Here is a 24,897-nt window from a genome sequence, read left to right on the forward strand (position 1 = left end):
CTGCACTGTGGTGCCCAGCTTGCCTAGATGTGCTGAACACAGTAGGGGAGAGGTGGTGGGAGGGGATACCTGGGACAGGGAGGGGGGAGGACTCAGCCTGGGGTGTGCTGTGCTTCAGGAAATGTTGCTTACTCTCTTGGTCTCACCTGCATATGCAATTTCCTTGGTTTGTTAATTAAGCTCTTCCACATCTCTCTGACTGGCAGTACTCTAATAATTCTCAGATCTCATCCTGGATGTCACCTTCTCTAAGAAGCTTTCCCTAATCCACCAGTTCGAGCTAGGATTTCCTACCCCACAGTGTATACAGATGTGCAGGTTGTGCACTGCACAAAAGCACGACATCTAAAGGAATCATTGGCATCCTAGATTTGTATATTAATAAAGACTGTTTTGAACACGTAGAAGAAGCACCTTTCTCTAATTTACACAAAGGTGCTACAGGACCTGTCAGTGTCCCCGATGCTGCTCCCTGTTCCCACCGTATTTGGCACCGTCTCGTCGCTGCACTAGCATTCTTTTTTTGGTGCCCACTACCTGTCAGCATTTCCCCTCCCTCACTAGACTGTAAGCTTTCTCCACTGTCTGTCCAGAGCTTGCACACTAGGGGCACTTTCAAGAGTTGCTTCATCAATGTTAAGAGTTGTTGACTAAATAAATGGAAGGCGGAATATGGAAGTCTCAAGGATCAGCGGGAAGAAAAGTGGCAACGACATCTCTGGCCTGCAGGGGGAGATGCTGAGCAGTTCAACACACTCCTGGTGGGGCAGTGGGTCCATTCCTTTTTCCCTTTTTGGAGAGATACTTTCTAATAATAATATTAACCTCTACCATTTATGGATCTAACGCTAAGCACACGTATCATCTCATTTACTCTCCACAGCAGCCCTACGAAGCTGGCACTGTTACTGTCTCCAGTTTGCACATCAGAGATGGAGCAGAGAGAGGTCAGCACGCAGAGCTGGGACTGGTATTTGGTATTTGTTAAACATTTAAGCCTGGAAGCTTAATACTACCCTTTGCTGCTTCACCAAAAATTCTATCACACTGTGAAACCGTCTACACTTATTTTTAGTTTGGAAAATATGGTCACTGCTCCACAGCCCAGGCTGAAGTTAGCCCTGCCCCTCCCACCTTTGGGCTCCGGTTCAGGCTCCCCCCCAGCAACGCTGACTCACTGAGTCGATTGCTGACAGCAAAAGAAATATACGGCAGGGCCAAGCACAGGAGTGAGGCTTGGAGGTGGAAGACTGGCTGAGCAGGCAGAAGCCATACTCAGGCACACGAAGCTTGTCAGAAACCATCCTCAGGCACACGCAGCCTCTCAACTGCAACAATGCCTATGAGAGCAGCACTCTGCTCACTCCTGAATTCTCAGTGCTTGGCACACACCAGGCACCCGGTGAGTACTTGCTGAGTGAGTGAATGAATGAATGAGTGAATACATGTTAGGTTTTCCCGCCACCCAAAAGAGGGCAGGGAACAGGATTTCCCACACCTCAAGGCCAAAGACATTCTGGGACAGACACCTAGTTGTGATTCAAACACTGGAGGCAGGAAACAGGTGAGGAGAAGGCCTGAGGTTCCCCCCAGGGAAACAATGAGGGAAACACTAAGTCCCCAAATTGAGGCTTCTGGGTCCCTCGTACCTGGGCAGGGGGTCTATGGGAGGAGGCCCAGGGGTAGAAGAGGGCCCAGCATAGGATGGGACCCCTAAAATCTGAGCAAGAACAAGTAACAAGAGGGAGGAACCCCTCCTAGGCAGTCAGCTGGAGCAGGTAGGCCAGACTGTACTCAGCAGAGGGTCTAACCTGCCTGAGCTAGTAGGAGCCTCAGCTGCTCCTTCAGCCAGAAGCACCTTCAAAGCAGTTCTGGACAGGCTTCCTGCTTTACCAGCATGTTCTATCTGCCTGGCCTCTGAGACGCTGGTGAGAGATGGTTGGGGGTACAGCAGAGGCCATACCCTGGGACAGTTTCCGCCACAACCCCAGACCCTGGCACCCAGCACTCACCTGGTCTGGGTGGGCAAGGGGCACACAAGGTCACCCCCCAGAAGGCTCCCACACTGCCACAGCAGTCCTCTTGGGTAGTCAGCTCCAGCAGGGGGTTGGCACACTGGAAAAAAGACACCATGGACTCCTGTCACCACTTCTTCCCTCCCTTGCTGTGCACAGAGGTGTCCCAGGAAAGTCTGAGATAAGAGCTCCCTTCCCCCACACATCTTGTCAGAGGATATCTCCACCCAAAGTTGGGTAGGAGACAGTCAGCTGATGTCCCAGAAGGAAGCAGAGAAACTCTCAGTCCACTCCACCGAGCTCTAAATTCAGGGGGTGAGGACACATCCCAGGCAAGACAAGATCTCTGTGCAGGTCTGCAAACTGCCCCCTTTCCTGTCCCAGCCCGAAGACAGAGGTTCCCAAAGGATGGGCTTTCTTCCGTCAAACTCCAAGGCCACCCGCAGTAACAACCTTCCCTGTGGGCAGGTCCAGGCTCAGGGACACCATAAGCTGAGAGGTCAGGGAGGGCTATCCCCCACCTCCTCCAGTCCCCTACCCTTGGAGGAATTTCTAGAAACACCAAAATGCAACCCCCAGAAAAACCATCCTGCATCTGGCTTAGCTCTGATTCTTAGGTGCCTGGACTCAGAAGAGCTCCCCCGATTTTCTATCACTGACTATGATGCCTCCAGAGGGGGATGGAGTGTCTTTCATCATTGCACCCCAAGGCTTTTGGGGTTAACCTGCATTTGCTAATTCCACGTCTCTGTGCCCCCAGTCTCAGCTGAATACGAAACTCCTTCTTCTTGCCAGACCTAACAGTCCCACTGTCCATGCACCAAGGGATCCTAGACTTAGGATTTGTTGGGACCTGAGTGCCCCTCTAGAGGGGGACTCTCTGGGGTCCTCTTCTACGTCTGTCACTGACAGATACCTCGTGGAGCCCAGGTAGGAGGCCCAGCCTCTCCACACTCAGGCAATTTTATGCCCTGAGTTTTCCTATCTGGTGAATGGGAGGCTCTGCAGACACTCACATTCAATAAGAATAAGGAGGAGAGAGAGAAGGAGAAGGGACAGAGCTGGGGAGGGCTGAGGCAGGGGCTGTGTTCTCACCTGGCCATTCACAGCGCTCAGGTAGCATCGGCCCAGCAGCCCCCGAGGCCTGGGAGCTGCTGGGGGCAGCGGCTGCCGGGCCTCTCCAGACTGAGTGGGGATGCTGTTGCCGTCCCAGTAGCTGTGGCCAGGGCTGACAGGGCGCTGCGGCGAGGGCCTGGTCTCCACACTGTTCTCCTCCGGGGTCTCCTCGGCCTCGCCCCGCACGCGTGCCACCTGGTGGACCTGCACGGAGGCCTCGGGCGGGTGGTGAATGTGCACCTTCACCAAGGAGGGGTTCACAGAGGCTGGGCACAGGGGTTGGGGTCAGAGTCGGGGAAACAGGGCCCCACCCCCTGAAAAGTGCCCACCAGCCCTGGGCCAGGCTGGCCACTGGTTGTACATCTTCCCAACATTCTCCTTCCATTTCTGTACTCTGTACTGAAACCCTAGCACAAGTCCCCTGTGAGGACAGGAGAAAGTGTAAACTCCTTCACTCCCTGCCTTTCAATTGAAGGACCTTCATTATCAACTTCTAAACTACCTTCCTGATTCCCCACAGTCTTGTACAGCCCTGAGCTCCAGCCCAACCAACCCTCCATGCCGTCATTCATGCCAGTGCCTCTGCAGAGGAAACCTCCCCACTCCCATCTGCCTAACCAAAGGCCACCATTGTTTAAAGCCTAACTGAAGCCCACCTCCTCCACGCAGGTTTCCCTGAATACCAGGCCTTACAAGGCTCTCCATCCCTGACCGCCTATATTTTTTTATACCTTTTATTTGGCACTTAATAATGGAAGTCAGGGGAAATGAAAAGCTTTATGATGCTGCTCTCTTTCCTGTCCATCCTCCCTCCGTTGTTCAGGTCTGTGGGTTTCTTGAAGGGAGGACCCTGTCCTTAGACTCTTTGGTCTCACACATAGCACCCAGTAGGGGGTAAGGGCAAAAATATTGATGAATTCAGATAGAAGAGCAAGGAAAAGTTTAGGGAATGGAACTGGGCCTGAGGTTGGAGGAGAAGGAGGGAGGTTTGACTGAAGAAAGAAAGGCCTGCAGACAGCCTCCTGTCCCCTCCACCAGATGCCAGCACTCACCCTACCCAGTAACCCAGTGTGTCCCCCAGCCCCACACCCCAACCCTGCACTCACCCAGCTGGTTGGAAAGAGGCAATGTGAAGGTGGACTGCTTCAAGGGACCCTCCAGTTGGCCCCTGTGGCGGGAGCCCCCCTCTGAAAGCTCCCTTGCCAGCTGTGGGGTGGGCAGATGACAGAACTTCCCAGTGGAATTGGCAGGGCACCAGCATTCATCCCTGCCGACGCAGCGGCCTCCATTCAGGCAGGGGATCTGGCAGAAATCTACGACATCGACCTCAAGGTGACCGGGCGTGGAAGGACACAGCAATACCCACCATGTCACTGGTGGGTGACAACAGAAAAGCAGTACTCCAAGTCTGCATGGCTCAGGGATCCCAGCATGCCCTGAAGGGCAGGGACTGTCCAGGGGGCCCGGGAGTGAAGAAGGGGTGATAATAACCAGCCCTTGCCTTTCTAAAGAGCCCTTTCATGTCTTTCGTCCACCCCGCAGTAATGTGGGAAACAGGGTCAGCCAGGAACCCTCATTCAAGAGAGAAAGGACTCACAGATGCGGAAGCCAGACTTGGGGTCATGCCCGTGACCACCCTGGCTGTACAGGGTGGTGGTGTCGCCACGCTCACAGCTGTTGGCACAGTGCCCATGGGCACAGGTCTGCTTGCAGATAGTAGGAGTGAAGACAATCTTGATCTTCTTGATTTTCTCCGTGAGGTTCAGCCCTGCAGAGAGAGGGCTTGGGTCCAGGGGGCAGGGCTGAGAGGCACAGCTGTGACCTCCAGAGGACGGTTAGAAAGGCCCGTGGGACCAGGGATGAATCCATCCCAAGGGCATGTGTTAAGTACCCACTGGATGCCAGGTCCCGTATGGGGGTAGGGTACCACCTTTGATAAGTTCACAGTCCATCCAGCATTTACTGAGGGACATCAGTGTGCAGTCAACTAAGCTCATGTTTTATGCACATTAACTCTCAACCCTCTTGAGTATTATTTGAGGTTGAACCATCAGAAGTTGTCATTTTTTGTAGGTTAGAATGATTAAATATTGGCATTGTTCCTGTATCCACCCTAATATTCCCATTTTACAGGTAAAGAAACAGGCTCAAAGAAGATTGGGTTGCAAGTGGTTCCACTGGGCTTTGAATTAAAGGGCAGAGATCAGAATGCAGCTCAGACCTGCTGGAGTGAAGAGTTTTCTAAGAGAAGTGGAAGAAGATAAAGCCTGAAAGAATGATTAGAGTCGGGTTTAGAGGGGGCAGCGGGGGCCGATTTCCAGAACAAAAATCAGTAGAGGGGAGTCACTGAAAAAGTCCAGTAAGAGATCAAAGAGGAAGTGTGTGTGTGGGGATGAATGCCCTCCCACCTGGGTGTGCAGGTGGATGGGAAGGCAAGGAAGTCACAAAAAAACAGAGAAATAACTCTGTGTGTGTGTGTGTGTGTGTGTGTGTGTGTGTGTGTGTGTGTGTGTGAGAGAGAGAGAGAGAGAGAGAGAGAGAGAGAGAGAGAGAGAGAGAGAGAGAGAAAGAGAGAGAGAGAGAAGGGCTATAAACAAGTGTATATGCTGTGAGGAAAGGGCTGAGAGAGGGACTGGTTGCAGGGGGAGGACGAGGGGCGAGGGGAGGACAAGTGACAGCCTAGTGGCCTAGCGTTCCAGAGGAATCAAGAAAGGGTGTGTGTGCCTTAGACAAGAAAAGGGACCCCTCCCTTTTAAGGTGACAAGAAAGGAGGTCATCAACCATAAAAAGGAATGAAGTACTGACATACTATAATATGGATAAACCTCGAAAACATTATACTAAGAGAAAGACCCAGACACAAAAGGCCATACACTGTATAATGCCTTTTATATGAAATATCCAGCATATTCAAATCTGCCAAGAAAAGGCTGAGAGAAGGACAGCGTGTGGAGAGGGGGGAATAGGGAGTGACGGCTTCAGGGCTCTGGGATTTCTTTTTGGAGAGATGACAATGTTGTGGAATTAGATCCTGGTAGCAGTTGAGCAGAGTTGTGAATATACTGAAAACCACTAACACGTACACTTTAAAATGTAATTTTATGTTGAGTAAATTTCACCTTAATTTTAAAAATGGAGAAAAAAAGAAAGGAAGTTCGCGGGGGCATGGGTGGAGGTAAGGAAGCACTGTGTGTCGTGGGCGCAGAGAGGCAGGAGTTCTCTGGGAGGGGGCAAGCATGTCCACGTGCTGACTGGGTGGGACCTGGGAGAGTGGAAGCAGCTTGGAGTATGAGAGAGTGTCCAGGCACACGCGGAAAGATTGTCAGCAATGACCAGAATGAGCAGAGGTGCGAATCCACGGGGATTCTCTGGGAAGCAGTGGCCTACTGGAGCTGCTAAGGAAGCAACTGGTCAGGTTGGTCCAGACAGGTTTGGGTTTGCAGAAAGGATGAGGTGGAATGACCGGGTCCGGGGAGGTGAGGTTCATAACGGGATATAGAGGAAGCGAAGTCCGGATGGGTGACAGGTGGGGCAGAAATGGAGCATCGAGGTCTAAGGGTCTCAAAGGGTCAAAATCCTGATCAGCTGGTTTGGGACTTCTGGAGCCTGGCACAAAGCAGGCGCTCTACAACTACTGATTGGCTGAAAGGATGAGGGACAGGTAACAACTCAGCCCCTCCGTGAGAGTGAAAGGGAGACGTAAGGTGGGGAGAAGCTCAGAGATTTAGATGCCCTGCTCTTCTAGGACCCCAAGACAGAGCATCCTTACCCCAGGAGGATGACAGGTGGTCCACATATGCTGCCCGCTGGGTGCCATCCCTCCGCTCAAGGCCTGGCCCTGCAGGCAGGGCATTGGAAGTCAGCTGGCCACCGGCCGAGGTGGCCGGGTAAAGTCGGACAGTCCGGGACAGCCCCACACTTCGCTGGGAGGTGTGGGTATGGCTGAGCTCACTCAGGGTCCTGTGGAGACAACCATGGCACCAAGGGGTTTGCACTGGGGAGCAGTGTCTCTGTGCCCACCCCATGCCTGCACCAGAAGAGTGCTTCCTGTTTGGCTATCTTCTTGCCAACTCTGGGAAAATGGAGGTGCCCTCCAGAACGGGACTGAGCTAAGACAGCAGCTAGTTTAGTAGGAGTGCCTACGCTTATGTGAAATCACCAGGCTTTGGCTGGGTATTCTGGACAAGTCACTTAGCCTCTCTGGGCCTCAGGACCCTTGACTGCAAAATGAAGGTGTTAGGCTGGTCCCATGTAGCTCTGACATGCTGAGTCTTTGATACCATTATGGAGTAGGCCCTGCTCCCAAACCATGGCCTGTGCCTACCCCCTGCTGTTTCTTAATGCAACCCTTCATGCAAATTACCTGTGGAACAGGTGCCCCACAAATACATGTTCACAGATTGATTTGGGGCGGAGTTAGAGGAGAATAAATGAATTCGTTATCCCCCACCCCAACAGAGCAAATACGTTTGTATATTTCCTTTCGACGTTTGCTCCAGTACATGTTCTTACTCTATTTTTATTACCTGTAGAATCAATTCAAACTCTAACTTTTCACTTAACATTAGAGCATACGTTATACAATTCCACAATTTTCGTATTTATCATCTTAATTGCTACATAATAGTCTGTCTGAAGATGAATCACAGTTTATTCGGACAATCTCCTGTTACATATTTAGATTGTTTTTAATTTTTAACTCTGAACATAGTCACTCACGTGGCTTTTTTCTTCTCTTACAATATTCCTTTTGTATAGGGGAATTTATTATGCCGTTCTATTTTATTCTGTAGGCTTGAAAAATTCTAATAATAAACATTTTGTAAAGGATTATTATTTTAAGATTAATTCTGTAGACTAGAATGACCTTATCAAAGGTGACAAACATTTATGGCTCTCGGCCCACACGGCTGTATATTGCTTTCCAAAAGAGCTGCATCAGGATATATAAATGTGCTCAAGTGCAAGCTCGCCAGCATAGCACATTATTAATATTTTCATACTTGGCTAATTGAGTAAGCATAAGATGATACTTCAATATTGCTTTTATCTTCCTTTCTTATTACTTCTGAGGTTGAAATGTTTTTCATACACCTATTAACCACTTGTGAAATTTTTCTGCTCACATTCTTTGATATCTTAACTATTGGAGATATTGACCTCATAAATTTGAACAAGTGCTTTCTGTGTTTATTATTAAGCACATCATCCTACAAGGAAGCCTCCATTATAAATACTCTTGTCCCCGTCACTGCATACGTGACAGTATCTGGACCGTGGTGGGTATGAGCACACTGCAGACATTGAAACAGAGAGTAATTATGTGTTCGAGGTTATATAACATGGAAATCAGGGCTCTGGAATTCCAAACCAGGGCAGCCTGACTCCTGTGCCACCCATCTAACCAGACCAGACCATGACGGAAGTTCAGCCTAGAAGCATCTGCTCAGACCTGGGGTGTTCCCCTTCCCCTAGTAGTTCCCACCTCTAGCCTCTCCACTGGATTCTTTGCCCAAGTGGGATAAGGTCCTGGAACCCTCTCCCTCTGCCATCCCTACTCCAGTTCTGTTGGCCTTGGATGCCCAGTCCATGAGCAAGCTCCCTTTTATCCTTTCCTAGAAGAATTCAAACCAGGAGAGATGTAAGAGCCCAGCACCCTGTAGCTCTTCCCCAGCCCTACCGGCCTAGGATTTTGCTCCTGTGAGCTTCAGTGCTGCTCCTTCTTCCAGTACCACCAGCAACAAATCCTCATCCTGATAGACCCCAACCATGCCTCACCCTGCTTCTCCAGTTTGGGGGTTGGAGTGGGAGAGAGGTCCTGTTAGCCACCCTAGAAGCTTTGGGAGCTGTACTGGACCAGAATTGGGAGCCCAAACCTCAGGCATCTGCTCCTCATTCCCAGGAGAAGGTCGGCACAACCAGCTGCAGCAGAAAACCCAATCCTTTCAACAGCTTTCAAAGGAGTGCCCGAAAGAGAGGTAGGCAAGCTGGTGGGTCAGTGGGATTCTTCTCCTGGTGTTACCAGGCTGATTCCATGGCTCAGCTTAGTGTCAGCACCACAAAGCACCCTAGAGAGGTGAAGGGAGTAGCTCACATTCTGCCCAGACCACCTGGAACTTATTTTGAACTTGACCCTGACAAAGAGCTCTCCAATCTGGTCGGTCGAGATGGAAACTGAAGGGGTTCTTTCTTGGTGGTTTGTTGTCATTGTTGCTCTCATTTGTCTCTCTAACTGGAACTCAATGCTCATGGCCCCAAGATTCCTGAATTCAAATCCCTTAAGGACCAGTGGTTAACTTTGCAGAGAAATTTAAAAAGAGAAAATAAAAGGAAAACAAAACAAAACATGTGTTCACTAGCTGTAGATAGGACCTGGCTGTCCGGAAGAGAGAGGACAGGCTTTGGGCCAGGCAGATGTCAGTTCTGCCTCTTACAAACAGTTTGGTCTTGAGCAAGTCATGTAGTTCCCCTAGCCTCAGATTCCTCATCAGTAAAAGGGAAAGAGTGATATCTGCCTCACTGAGTTGCTACAAGGACTATGAGAATCAGGAATACCGTGTGGTTATTTTGCAAATATTAGTAAATGGTCACAAGTTGAGAACTATGTGAGAATTTTTTTTTTAAACTAAAGTTTATTGGGGTGACAATTGTTAGTAAAGTTACATAGGTTTCAGGTGTACAATTCTCTGTATTACATCATCTATAAATCCCATTGTGTGTTCACCACCCAGAGTCAGTTCTCCTTCCTTCACCATATATTTGATCCCCTTTACCCTCATCTACCACCCTGCTCCCCACTTACCCTCTGGAGAATTTTTAAATCGTGTGAACAAAGAAAAAAAAATGCTAGATGCAGTTCAGACAATTCCTCTCTCCAAGCCACTGAAAATTCTTCTTCATCTAAGTGGAATTAAAGACTCAAAAAAAAAACACCCAACAACAACAAAAAAACCCCTTTCACTGGTCAAGCAAACTTATATGCAAAGGGCCAGATGCTTAATCTAGTGTCAGCACATTTTTAATAACCAGAGGAGCCTCTGAGCCCAAACCATTGTCATCAACTGCTGTGATGGGGATTTTGGGTTAAATGACAAAAATCAGAAAGTCCTGCCTATAGAGTCTCAGAATAAAGGAAGAAGCCCCTAGTTCTTTGATAAGCTCTACCTTTTATACCAAAAGCTCCTTATAAGAAAACTGCTGTCTCCCTTCGTAAACCCCAGCCTGTCCTTGGAGGTGGGCAGGGAAGTTCTCCAGTGTGTTGAAGGCTGTGAGCCCCTTGGTGGTATTTATCTGGTTGCTTGCGCCATCACCACTTAGAAGGCGTTAGGCAGCTAGCATGGGGAGGAGATTGTGAGCTGTGGAGTTTGTAAGCCCAGTCATCTGGCCTTGTGTTATCTTTGAGCTCATTTCTCTTAAGTGAATCACAAGCCTTTAGCAAAGTCCTAGTTGCATGCCCCACCCTAGTCTTAGTTAGGTTGCGGGGCATCCAAAAAAGAGTCCAGCACCACGTTTGGCTCAGGGTGGTCCAAAGAAGCAGTGCCCGCCTTAAGGACAAGAGAGTGGTGTCAAGAGAGACAAGCAAGAGCCTCGCTGAGAAAGTGACTTTCTTGGACCACAGTCCTTGGGCAAGGCTCTGTCCACTCTCTGCCTTGGAAGAGCTATTTTGATTTCATCAAAACATAGCAGTTCTCAGACTCCCCTGACATGAGCATAGGATTTGCTATCTCTCTGGGATTGTTCCAGGGAAGTCCTAGCAAAGCTGCCACAACATCTAGAACATCTCTAGACTTCAGGATTTCATGGATCAGGAAAATTTTAAAATAAATTTAGAGGACCAACATGAAGTTGTCAACTTGTTATTTAGGTAAGACATTAAAATACATACACACACACAACTACCAGTTATTACCACCATAATTTCATGAAAGAAAAATTATCAGTGCCAAAAATAAACATCTCAATAAGCTTAACTCTATGAAAATCTCATCACATTGACTTTATTTTCCTTGTTTCTTCATGGACCAATAAAAACTCTATCACAAACCAGCAAGGAGCCAAGGAGGAGCCACTGGACCACATGACTCACCAAAGTCTGCTCTGGCCTGAGGATTCACATGTTCTTTCAACCAATTTGGGAAGAAAAAATTTCATCCCTGCTGGCTGGGATCATCAGACCTAAGTGAAAACTTCTTAGACAGTACATCCCATAATGATGCCACTCAGCTAAATGTGATGTGCCCAAACCCTGCTTAACACACTAAGGTTTTCAGGCAGCTATGAGAAGACAAGTGGGTGAAGGGCTTTATGCCCTTCACCCCACCAACTTTCACCTTAGCCTCACAACTCCACTGTATCTCATTTATAAATGGGCTTCCATATGCTATTTTGTTTGATAAGTATTCCACTGCAAAAAGAATGTTTAAAAACATCACTACATCCCAGACAAGAAAAAGCTAAAGGAGTTCATCACCACCAAACCAGTAGTACAAGAAAAGGGACTTCTTAAAGATGAAGAAGAAAAAAGATAAAAAAATACAAATAATAAAATGGCAATAAAATATATATATACCTAAAATATATACCTATCAATTACTTTAAATGTAAATGTAGTAAGTGCTCTAATCAAAAGTTATAAGGTGGCTGAAGGGTAAGAAAACAAGACCCTTACATCTGCTGCCTACAAGATACTCACTTCAGATCAAAAGACACACACAGACTGAAAGTAAAGGGATGGAAAAAAGATATTTCATGAAAATGGGAAAAAAAAGCTGGAGTAGCAATAGTTATACCAGATAAAACAGACTTTAAAACAAAGGCTATAACAAGAGACAAAGAAGGACCAGTAATTCCACTTCTGAGTATTAAACCAAAGAAACCCAAAACACTAATTCAAAAAGATATGTGCTCATTGCAGTATTATTTACAATAGCCAAGATATGGAAACAACTAAGTGTCCATCAATAGATGACTGAATAAAGAAGAAGTGGTACACAATATTCCATGTATACAATGGAATATTACTCAACCATAAAAAATATGAAATCTTTCCATCTACAGCAACATGAACGGACATAGAGGGTATTATGCTAAGTGAAATAAGTCAGAAAGAGAGACAGAACCATATGATTTCACTTATATGTGGACTCTAAAAAACAAAATAAACTATCAAACAAAACAGAAACAAATTCATAGATACAGAGAACATTTTGATGGTTGCCAGATGGGAGGGGGGTTGGGGAATGGATAAAAAAAGGGGAAGGGATTAAGAAGTCCAAGTTGGTAGTTACAAAATAGTCATGGGGATGTAAAGTACAGCACAGGGAATATAGTCAATAATATGGTAATAACTATGTACGGTGTCAGATGGGGTGATCACTTCATAAGTTATATGAATGTTTAATTACTATGTTGTACACCTGAAACTAATATAATATTGTGTGCCAACTATAATTGAAAAATAAAAAATTATTTTTAAAAAACCATTATTACAAACTGTATAGAACAGTTATAGCTACTTGGCTCAGGGCTTTAAAAGCATCATCTTATTCACGTTATTTTACTGAATGAAAAAAAGCAAGTTGCAGAATAATATGGATAGTATGCCCAATTTTGTGTTTTAAGAAAAACTTCTCTCTTCCCCGCCCCCACAGATATTTATACATGCATAGGAAAGAGCTGAAGTATCTGTAAACAGTATCTACCCCTGAGGAATGAGAGTGCTTGAGTGTGTATAACTTTATATGTTTTTATATTTATGAAATGTTTTCAGTAAAAATTTTTTACAGTAAACGTGCATCATTTAGTAATAAAAATAAACCTCTATTTCCCCCCAGCAAGTCTATGTTACAGATAAGGAAACTAAGGCTTAGGAAAAGCATGGTAAATGTGTGTCAATGACTGGGATCCAAGGTGGGCTATGGGGGGGTGGCTGACAGAGGATTAGGAATTCAGATGTAAGAAAGACTGTGACTTTTGAGATGCCCATTTAAGAGATTTGTAGGATTTTTACAGTCTAAAACGGGGAGGAAGTTATTCCAGAAAGAAAAGTCTCATAAGAAAATGCATGGAGGGGCAGCCAGGTGGCTCAGTTGATTAGAGCGCAAGCTCTGAACAATAGGGTCGCAGGTTCATTCCCACATGGGCCAGTGAGCTGCGCCCTCCACAACTAGACTGAAGACAACGAGCTGCCTCGAAGCTTCAGGAGGGGTGACCAGATGGCTCAGGTGGCCAGATGGCTCAGTTGGTTAGAGCACGAGCTCTCAACAACAAGGTTACTGATTCAATTCCCACATCGGATGGTAGGCTGTGTCCCCTGAAACTAAAGATTGAAAACGGCAACTGGGCTTGGAGCTGAGTTGCGCTCTCCACAACTAGATTGAAGGACAACGACTTGGAGCTGATGGGCCCTGGAGAAACACACTGTTCCCCAATATTCCCCAATAAAATTTTTTTAAAAAAAGAAAGCAAATGCATGGGGGTAAAAGGCCTGGACCATATTTAAGAAAGAATAATGAGCATAGTTGGATAAAGGACAGAATGGAGGAAAGGGAAGGGAAGGGAGAGTAACTACCATTGAATGCCTACCTGGTAGTGGACCTCATGCTAGGCGTTTCACATAATACATCATTTACAAATCCAAACAACCCTATGATCAAAAACGTGTGCCTGCCCAAAACCACCTTAAACAAAGTTAAAAGATAAATGACAAAATTTGAATAATATGTACAACTCATATCACAAAGGACAAATTTCCGTAATGTACAAAGAGCTCTAAGAAACTGAAAAAACAGACCCATAATCCTAGAGAAAAAATCAGCAAAAGAATATGAACAGATCACAGAAACAAACAAAAAACCCCACAAACGCTTCTTTTTCTTAAATTTATCGGGGTGACAATTGTTAGTAAAGTTACATAGATTTCAGGTGTACAATTCTGTGTTACATCATCTATAAATCCCATTGTGTGTCCACCACCCAGAGTCAGTTCTCCTTCCATCACCACAAATGCTTCTTAAACACACGAAAATATGCTCGACTTTTTTCATTCTAAGAGATGTGCAAATGAAAACTACTCTGAAGAGTGCTTTTTAATCCATCAGATTAGCAAAACCCCAAAAGTTTAATCAGAGACTAATTTGGTAAGATTGTGCTGAAACGGGCACTGTCAGATGCTGTTGGTAGAAATGTAAATGGATACAGCCCTATGGACACCAACTTGGCAATGTCTACCCACATCACAGTGCATCTATGCTTTGTTCCTGCAGCTCTACCTCTGAGACTAAGCTGCAGATAAAACTGTTATGGTGTGTGCTGCTGACGCCCATCCCAGGTCCCCTTGAAGCTGGTGCACTCTCCATTGGCTTCTTCTGAGTCCTGTTGTTAGCTGATGGCAACCACTTGACAAGCTCCTCCCACCATCATGACTACTAAGCCAATGACTGCCTGAACCGGAAGTTCAAAAGCCCCAACCCCTTACCTCTAGGTAGGACAACTCTGCAAGCTCCACTCTCCATCAGGCCTTGGCTCGATTTCCCTGGGACCAATCCTTGCTTGGCTCTTTCCACCTTTCCATTCTGCTTCCCTCCCTCACTTTGCACTCCCCCAATAAATCACACACACCCAAATCCATTTTCCAGCTCCACCTATAGAGAAATCTGACCTAAGACACTTGTAAATGTCAGAAATGATGGAACGACAAGATTATTCACAATAGCACTATTTTGTAATAGCAAAATATATTGTAAAGAATAGAAACAACTTATGTATCCTTCGGTAGGGGATTGGTCAAGCAAACTAGGATGAATCCACAGGATGGAGTCATATGCCCTCAAAACAGAAAGAAGCATCTCCTTTACTTCCATAGCAAAAGCTCTTCAGGATATATTGAAAAGTGAAAAACAGCCCAAATCTGGCCCTCTGACTGTTTCTGTACAGACTGTGACCTAACAATTTACATTTTTAAATGGTTGAAAAAAAATCAAAAGAAGAATAATATTTCATGACATGAGAAAGTGATATGAAAATCAAATTTAATTTTCCATAAATACTGCTGTGAGCAGCCGATCGGTGAATGGCGACCGACTGCCTCAGCGAGAGGAGCACAAGGCTCATAATACCAGCATGGGCCAGGGAGCTGTGTCCTACACAACTACACTGAGAAACAACGGCTTGAACTGGAGGAGGGGGGGTAGGGGAGGCGGAAGAAAGGGGGGAAAATTTTCTCCATAAAGTTAATCGGAACACAGCCACATTCATCTAATACAATTGCTTTTCCTCTATGATGGCAGAGCTGAGTAGTCAGTCACAGAAACCATATGTTGTTCAAAGCCTAAAATATTTACTCTTTGGCCTTTTATGGAAAAAATTTGCTGACTCCTAGTGTGGGATATGTAAACTTTGTGTAAAAATAGAGAAAATAAGGACACCTGTTGCATTTATTTGCATATTCATAAAGCAACCTTGGAAGGATGCCCTGGGAATTAGTAACAGTGGGAAGTGGGTGGATGGGGAACAAGCTAGTGCTACAATGTAGTGAATGTTTATTCTGTGCCAGGCTCTGTGCCAATAATGCAGGTCGCATGCATTATCTAATACAGGCCTCTCCATACATAACCCTAAGCGTTACTCACTATCTCCATTTCATAGTCTAGAAAACAGAGGGTAGGGCTGTTGTATGCCTTGTTGAAGGCTGCAGAACTTCCAGGTGCAGAAGTGAGGCTACCAAACAGGGAGGTTCATCCTAAAGCCATCCCAGCATTTATTTCTTTACGGCCGTTTTAGACGTGAGAACACTGAGGTTTTGAGGAGTTAAGAACAGCTCTGGTCCATATGTTGGAGGGCTGGAAATATCAGGGACGTGTCTTGGCTGTGCAGAATGGGTAAGAGGGAGTCCCTGGAGACTTTGGAGCAGCCCACCCTCTATCACTCATTCAAGAAGCACTGACTGAGTGCATACCAGGCACTGAGGCCCAAGGATGCCAAAGACCCTCTTACCCTTTCTGCTGCAATGGAGGCTGGGCAAAGGGACCAGCGCCCTGGCAAAGGCTTTAAGGCACGAGGCAGGCCACATATTAGCCTTCAGATGCTCATGATCTTCAAGCTGGTCTAGGACATGATGGGATAGGCCTTTTCAAATGATTGTTACTCTGGTAAAAGACTACCTAGTGGTGGATGGACCAGAGTGGGGAGGGCTGGAGGCCAGCTGGAAGGCTTTGGCCACGTTGGAGATCACAGGGACCAAGGATGGGGCCAAGAAGAAGGCATTGATTCAAAGGATATTTAAGACAGAGAGTTTCCTAATGAATGTCAACTACAATTTTATATATGTGTATAGTTACAAGAAGTGGAGCATTAGGAATAGAGACAGTGGAAATGTAATGGCTGTGTGCGATGTCACTGGGGTAGTAAATGGGAGGAGGGGGGTTATCACTGTGTGAGGGACACAAATGATAAATGTTGAACTATTAAAAAAATTTTTTTAAAAAAGAGAATTTCCAGCTGTGGCTTAGACAAATGGGCAGAGGGGCTTCCAGAAGCCAAGACCCCAATGTAGAAGATCTAAGAAGACGCTTGGTGCTGGACCTGATGAGTGCTGAGTGCCTTGAGATGGGTCTCAGATGGGTACACTCAGGAGGCAGCACTCAGGAGCGAGTGGGATGGGGTGGGGGAGTCAAGTGTAGAGGCGGTGGTTACAGAGTTAAGGAGGGATGATATCATTCAAGGATGAGGCGTTAACTCTGCGAACACTTCCCAGTTTCAAGGGAGAAAAGTGTTAACGAACAGACTGCTCTCAGTTATGACTTATGCTCCCGTCAATTTGTCTCCAACCTTTGGCGCTTGCTACCATTTGTCTGCTAGCACACGATACAACAAATGAACAAGCTGTAAATGAATACTAATGGACAAACATGGCAACAGCCCACGGCACTTCACTTGACAGCTTGTTCTTCTCATGGGTACGTGCGTGTGCCTGTAGCCGGGTTTTCATTTTGCACACAGACGATCGTCACAGTTTCTGCTAATAAAACTGTTCCCAGCTTTAATCGTGGAATTAATTACATTATTAGTTTATGGGATTTCTTATGACTTCCAGGTGCTCTGACACCTAAAGAGTAAGAAATAGAGGAGAATAAAGAAAGGTAGAGGAGGGGGTTCTGGAGAATACCAACACTTGAGAGGCAGACAGAGGAAGAGGCTGTGAAGGCAGCTGAGAGGGAGCCACTGGGGAGGTAGGAGGGAACAGGGAGAGAGCACCCAGACTGGAGGGTCTTCCCAGAACTCCATCTCTGCTTCTGGCCTAAGGGGCCTGAAGGGTCTGTTTCTTCCTGTGACTGCAGACCCAGCTCATTACAGGTGAACGTGCCCTGGCATCTCCCAGCTGGCTGAGTCTCCCCTGAGAATCTGGGTGCTGGCTAGGCAGGGGAAGCCCTCACAGAGTTCTGCTCCTTCTTTTCTCTGGGAGGCAGGGGAAGCCCTCACAGAGTTCTGCTCCTTCTTTTCTCTGGGCCGGCCAGACCACGGTCAGATGGCCTTTGTGCGAAACCCCCAGGCACCCCAGAAAGTGTTGCCAGACATCCTGCTCCAGCCCCTGCCACAAGCCTGCTCTGCCCCAGCAGGAACAAGGGTGCACCCAGCCCTGGTGGGTGAAGGGGAGGGACACTGTGGCCTTGGCACAGAGCCAGAAACCTGCTAATTCTAGGTGATGCTCGACCTGTGGATTACGCAGGTGAGACCCAGGCTGGGCTAAAGCAGTGGCTATCACCCTCCAGCCCCTGAGTGTCAGAAGGGCCAGCCTGGTGGGTTCCCGGGTGTTACTGTGAGGAGGAGAGGATTCGAACCCTGCCCCACTTGTCCTAGACAATAATAAGGAATATTCATTGAGCACTAATTCCGTGCTGTGTATTATTTGTTATATTTACCTTATGTTATATAATCTTCACAACCACCTTAGGGGCTAGGTACTGTTATTGTCCCCATTTTTCATCAAAGGAAAATGAGGCACAGAGAGGTTAAAGAACTTGCCCAAGGTCGTTCATCTACACTCGCACTGTCCAATAGAACTTTCTGTGATGATGAAATGCTCTATAGTCCATGCCACCCAATATGCTAACGACTGGTCACCTGTGGCCTTTGAACCCTTGGAAGTGCAGTTGGTGTGACTGAGCAACTGAGTTTCACGTTAACTTGAATTTGAAATACCCTGTGGCTGGTGGCTACCACACTGGACAGCACAGTATGGAAAATGGAGATGGGGTTTGAACCCTGAGAGACTATCTTGGCCTGTAACGATGCGTTTAGAAGGCTCCTCGGACTCCTGCCCTGCATTCTTTGTCCCTAGAAGGCTTCGCTCATACCTCGTGCACTCGGGTCCCCTGGCTGCCCTGGTCTAGGAAAATCAGTCCCCTCCTAAACCTTCCTGTCCTGCCCCCAACTGCAGTATCTGTCATCAGGTGTTAGCAGGTCCATGGCAGGCAAGGAGCTGGATTTCCAGAGGACAGACCAGGACCTTGTCACAGGGAAGCAGGTTTCAGCAGGTGAGGAGGCTTCTGAAGAGCCCGAGTTGACCAGTGACATAGTGGCCCCTGGAGAAGCAGGAGCTCCCTATCCCTGGAATCATGGAGCTGAGAGCCCGTGTGCCAGAGTGAAAGCTGCAGGCCATCCTGCTCAGGGCAGGGCTTCTGGTCCATGACCTCCGGGAGGCCAGTGGTGGTGGAAACTCAGTGGGCAGTGCCTGGAGGACTCAGCCTGCCTGTCACCTGACACACTGATGTGGCCTTGTCGACACCAGCACCCTCATCCCCCAGTGCCCTCCTGAACAGGCCCAAAGCCAGCCTCCCCCAAGTGTCTCAAGACTCTCCTGCTGCAAACCCTGCTATGCCCAATCGTCCAAACCCTCGGCCTCACTGGTCATTCCCTACTCCACGCCTTGCGTGTCTGCCTGTGAGTCACATCTCCCCTCCGAGGTCCACCTCTTTCTTCGGCCACACCCAGGTCTGAGGGGTCTGGAGCTCCCGCACAGGGACCTCAGAGGATGCCCCGGCAGGGTAGGGGTGGAGAGGGGAAGAACCCTGGGAAAGTCTCTCCTGCTCAGACCACGCCCTGCTTGCTCCGGAGGGAACACAGTATCCCTGTTTCCTTGTAGGTAAATAAAAGGCAGAGGTGGACAGGAGCTGTGCATGTCTGGGACCTGACCCCTGCCTGCAGAGCAGCCCTGAAGTAGGTGCTGCCTCCGTCTCCCAAGGGTCCAGCGGCCCCTCTGAGGCTCAAGGCTCTCCTCCATCCTCCAGACCCCTCATGCCTCCACTGACTGTGGGCACTTTTCCACTGAGCAGCCTGCCTGGTAGGCTGCCAGGCTGCCAAGCCTTCACCTCTCAAGACTTTTTTCTCTCTGGATGTTAAGGGAGTAGCGCAGGAAAGCCAGAGCAGCTGCCCAGGCCCTGGGATCAAGCCTGGGGCACCTCAGGAGGCAGAGGTAGGAGGAGAAATTGCCCTGAGGGGCTTCTGAGGGCCCCAGGAAATGCCCCTCATTTTCTACCTAGCTTGCCCAAGTGTCAGAGTGCTGGGCAATCACCCCTCCCTCTCCCCAGGAGAAAGTGCCCCTCCAAGAGCTCCTTTGCCTCCTTCTGGGCCCAGGACTCCATCCAAAGAGCTGCAGCTCAGCCAGGGACACAGACCCCCCAGAGAGGAAAAGAAGAGATTAGGTCTTACTCTTCACATTCTCCATGGTGTCTTCACAGCACTGGGCACACAGCTGCTGCCCCCCCAATATTTATCATATTGAACTTCAAACTTCTCTGTGGCCTCTCCCAACTCTCTCACCTCCCTGGAACTATCTATCTCCTCAGCCCCGGCTGTGCCCCATTCCACAGCCGGCAGGACCAGCAGGCAATCTGAACCTCTGTCTCCCCCAGCAAGACCTGTCAGCTGGCGGTGTGGGTGAGGAGAACCTGGATGCCATGAATTCATCATGCAACTACTTCCACGGTGCACTTATGAGCATCTTATTGGGCGCATGGCCCCACGTGGGCATTATAAGCCTGTTGAGAGCTTATAATCTAGGTAGGGAAGCAGAGGGTGTGGGAAGCCTCGCACACCTGGTGCCTTTGTATGAATTAGAAAAGGGGCCCCCTCTGGGTGGCCAGTTTACAGAAGCTGTCCCTCTTCCTTCAGGATGGCACAGCATGGTGCCAGGGCTAGGTTTTAGCCCCATTCATCAGCTGACCAGTACCTTTGTGCAGGGCATACATAGCACGCACACCCATGTACAGCAACCCTGGCACAAGACCCTGCATGTGCGTGTTTCATAACACTCCAAGAGTGGAAAAGCAGCAGGTGCCAGGAGTCTCACTGCAAGATGCCTGGGGAAGGTTTTCTGGAGGTTGTGCTATGAGCTGGAGTGAGGGGTGGGGAGGGCAGAGTCCACCCAAGGCAGAGAGAACAATGAGCCAAAGGGATCAATTCAGCAATGTGCTGGTGGTTGTGTTCAAAGAGTAAGGAGGCCTGTCTGGTTAAAGGGAAAGTGGGAGGGGCCAAGGGTAGCAACAAATAATAGCAAATAGCTACATAGTTTGTATTATGTGTCAGGTACTATTCCAGGCACTTTACATATATTAACTAATTTAATCATCATTAAAATTAGGAAGTAGGTATTATTTCCTATCTCCATTTCACTGATGAGGCACAGAGAAGCTAGGCAACTTGCCTAAGGTCACACAACCAATGACTAACAGAGCTGGGAATCAAACACAGGTCGTCTGTAGATATTCTGGTTCCAGAGCCTGTACTCTAAACCTCTACACTATATGGCACTTTGAGAACCATGCTTTGGGACTGAGCTGTGGAGCCAAGGGTCCAGCCCTTATCCTGTGCATCTAGTGCATAAAGGGAAGTCTTGAAGGAAGGTGTTTTTACCAGGAAATAACAAGGTTAAAAATGGTCTCTTAGGATGGTGATTATGTCAAAATTCCTCGGAGCTCCCCTGCCTGCCCTTATTGCCCACTCTGCTCATATATCTCCTGTCTGGACCATTCCCAGAGACCTTCTCAGGGTATTTGTGGCCCGCAGCTGGTGGCAGGAGTGAGACAGTGAAGTCCCTGGAGCCTCAGCACTCCACATACAACCCACCTTGATCAAACAACTGCTCCACTTACTGAGCACCAGGCAGGGAATAAACATCACGTAGAAAGGTCCCCCAGTGCCCTGAGAGGCAGGACTCACCATCCCCACAGCACTGAAGCGACGCTGGCAGTGTGGAGAAGGTAAGTCTCTGACTCTGGCTCACATGTCTCATGAATGGCAAAACTCCGGATTCGAACCCAGGTCTACTGGAATCGAGTGCTCATCGTGCTCCTTCCACCACTGCATCCTAACTCTGGCTGCAAGCTGCTACAGGTAGTGCTGGATGGGTTGCAGAAATGCTCATGAGAAAAGCAAGGGGTTAAAGAGGTGAAGCATTGAAAGGGAATGAGAATGCAAGTCAGGACCAATGGGCAGCTGGCAAGGGCTCCAGGAGATTAGAGGAGGAGGAGGAGGGAGAGGAGAGAGCTTCAGGCTGAGGAGATAGAGGTAGGACCATTTCCCAAAGCCATGGAGGACTCGGTGCATGGGTATCTCACCACCACCAAACTGACATGAGATTCCCACCTTTTGGATCCTTGAGTTTCCAGCTCGAGGGTCTTTGGGACAACTGTACCCTTCAATATACGCCCCTCCCCACCACACACATGCACACACACGGAATTGAGCAGGTCTGCCTTATCGGATGGCAAACACAGGCCTATGGCTTCAGATGAGTTTACCCCACTCCTGGACCTGCCTGGACACGCCCACGGTAGACAAAGGCTGCAGAGTGACCCGGGTCAAGGATATGCTCCTCAGGGGCTGGCCAACGTCCTGGCAGCCTGCAGCCAGCCTGATCCTCCAGGGGCTGGCACTCTGCCCCAGGACCGTAAACAAAAGGAGAATTTCTACGAGAACTGGGACCCCAACCTGAGAAGTCTTCACTCAGCAATGAAGCCGCCCAAACCTACCAACTGATGATATGCAGACATCCGTTACAGGCGGTTCGTTTTTTATGTTTTTTAGGCCCTTTACATGTGACGCCTCACTTGATGAGTGCAACAGCTCTCTGCTATAAGAACTATCGATCCCCAGTTTACAGAAAACGGAAGCACAGAGAGGCTGTTAGCCTAGCTGGTATCCCCACGAGCAGGGAACGGCTGGGGCAGAGTCTCAGGGCCTGAGCCCTGTCTGACAGTCCCCACCCTGTTGTTCATCCTTGGCCATGACAGGAAACTTCGCCAGAACCGGAAACACCTTCATGTAGTCTGGACAAACTCTCAGAGTGTGTAATTACCACTGCTGCTTTTCTGATAGAAACAAAAGGCTCAGATAACCCCAGAGTCTAGAGAAAATAAGAGTGGGTGTCATTCCTAGAATACCGAAAAGGTACCAGGTGTATTTACATATATTAGTAAACCCTCCTGACAATTCTATAAGGTAGTGATGGTTATCTCCATCTTACAGATGAGAAACTGAGGCTCGTGAGGTTAAATCACTTGCTCTAGGCAGTATAGTTGTTAAGTGGTAGAGCTGAGATTCAAACCCAGACTTGTCTAATTATAAGATATAAATGATTTCACAATTCTTCCCTAAGAAACTCAAAAGAAAGAGAGAGAGAGAGAGGAAGAAAGAAAGGAAGGAAGGAAGGAAGGAAGGAAAGAAGGAAGGAAGGAAGGAAGGAAGGAAGGAAGGAAGGAAGGAAGGAAGGAAGGAAAGAAAGAAAGAAAGAAAGAAAGAAAGAAAGAAAGAAAGAAAGAAAGAAAGAAAGAAAGAAAGAAAGAAAGAAAGAAAGAAAGAAAGAAAGAAATGAGAAATCAATTTGTTTCCCACGGGTGTGGCTTGGCTGGGGTCTCAAGAGGACACCCCCGCTCCCTTGCAGTACCAAATCTCTTGAGTAGGCTCTGATGTAATCGCCTACCCTCTACTGGCTACACGTGGGGGTGGACATGTCAGCTAGCGGTCAGGGGCTGAGCGCTGGGAGGAAAACGCCGTGTAGGTGACCAACTGGAAACAGAAACGGGGTAGTTCCAGAAATTTTGACTTGCAATCTTCATTTTGCAAGGAATGGGGATTTTTCTTTTCGAAAAGCACTGGACTTCCTTGAATTTTAGACCTTTCACAAATATTTTTTTAGGACAAAAAAGAAGAAAAAAAACCCACAAAATGCCTGTCGCAGCTACTCACTTCCACAGTGAATCATGGACGTAAAACCACAGCTATGTGGCTAACAAAGGAACTATGTGTTTTCACATTTTGTTATTGGAAATCATTTAGCAATCTTCATTATGTCATCTGTAGACAGACAGACAGACAGACAGACACAAATACACACCCCTCTGGGTGTTAAGCAGCCACGAACTTACAACCACGGTCATCAGATGACTTTGCATTTAACCCCTTTTCCCTTTCCAATCCTTTTCTGAGAAATTATCCTTCCTACAAGGCTTAAATCTTCCGCCTTCGCCCTGCACCAGAGGTGGGGAGTGTGTGCATGCTCGCGCGCACAGGTGAGCTGGTGATTGAGGGAAGATGGGGAGGAATGCTCAGATACTGACTCAGCTAGTTCCACAAGTGGAAACAAGTGTACATTTCGGAGTCCCCTTTTGATTACGTTATCATAATACAGTTGTTTCTCAGTATCCACGGGGGATTGGCGGCAGGACACCCCCACACCCCCCACGGATACCAAAATCTGTGGATGCTCAAGTCTCTTTTGTAAAATGACATAGTATTTGCATATAATCTACCCATATTCTCCCATATACTTTAAATCATCTCTAGATTACTTATAATACCTAATACAATGTGAATGCTATGTAAATGGTTGTTATACTGTATTGTTTAGGGAATGATGATAAGGAAAAAAAAACCTGTTCAGCACAAACCAGAGGCCTAGCTACATAGTACCTGTCAGCAACAACGTAACAGTTTTTTCTGAATATTTTCAATCCACATGTGGTTGAATTCATGGACGTGGAGCCCATGGATAGGGACGGCGGACTATACCACTTCACTTTGGTAAAGTGATTTTCACCTGGGAAACTTACAGTGCCTTTTTTTGACAGTGGCAAATTAGTTAACTGGTGGCAGATTTAAACATTGCATAACTGGAAAAACTACTGGATCCATAAATCAGAAACTTCCTTCATGTTGTGGACAAGGAGTGAAACCTGATATATATTTGAAAACTTTGAGCTTAAAAGGAAAATTCACAGGGCCTGAAAAATGTCCATTATGATTTTTGAGGCATGTTGTCTCAGCACAGCTTTCCACCCACAACCCACGTCTGTCTGTCTGTCACTCTCTTTTCTCTCTCTCTCTCTCTCTCTCTCTCTCTCTCTCTCTCTCTCTCTCTCTCTCTCTCTCTCACACACACACACACACACACACACACACACACACAACAACAACCCAGAGGGTGGCATTTACTAAGCAGCCAGGTTTCTGTACAAAGCAACCAGATGGGATGGACCTTCCCTGGGGTATCTGAAAAAGAACACTGACTGCCTTTCCATTCCCTTCTCGCTTCTTGCTTCATTTCCCTAAGCCTTTCCCTTCAAACAAAAAGAGTATTTAGGTCAGCTAAATGCTATGAGTATAGCCACAAGCTTGAAATGTTTGTTGTTGTTATTTTTTTAAGTTGGATGCTGGAAACTGTACATGTTAATGTTGTGATGATCCCAACAAGCTCCCACCAGTCCCCACA

At 47.5% G+C, this 24,897-nt stretch overlaps 1 protein-coding gene across 2 annotated transcripts in view; it reads right to left on the reverse strand.

Moving 5' to 3' along the window:
• The window catches only part of LTBP2 (latent transforming growth factor beta binding protein 2), a gene marked incomplete at its 5' end in the record, with an annotated part of 99,394 nt that overhangs the window by 42,093 nt on the left and 32,404 nt on the right, over positions 1-24,897 (reverse strand). For both annotated transcript variants that reach the window (XM_081047536.1, XM_081047537.1), the window contains 5 exons: positions 2,013-2,115; positions 3,111-3,397; positions 4,238-4,444; positions 4,729-4,899; positions 6,901-7,091. In XM_081047536.1, the coding sequence (XP_080903662.1) occupies positions 2,013-2,115; positions 3,111-3,397; positions 4,238-4,444; positions 4,729-4,899; positions 6,901-7,091 (959 nt within the window). The remainder of the gene's footprint in view (positions 1-2,012; positions 2,116-3,110; positions 3,398-4,237; positions 4,445-4,728; positions 4,900-6,900; positions 7,092-24,897) is intronic.

Source organism: Rhinolophus hipposideros, assembly GCF_964194185.1.
Source record: "Rhinolophus hipposideros genome assembly, chromosome: 5".
Classification (NCBI taxonomy): domain Eukaryota; kingdom Metazoa; phylum Chordata; class Mammalia; order Chiroptera; family Rhinolophidae; genus Rhinolophus; species Rhinolophus hipposideros.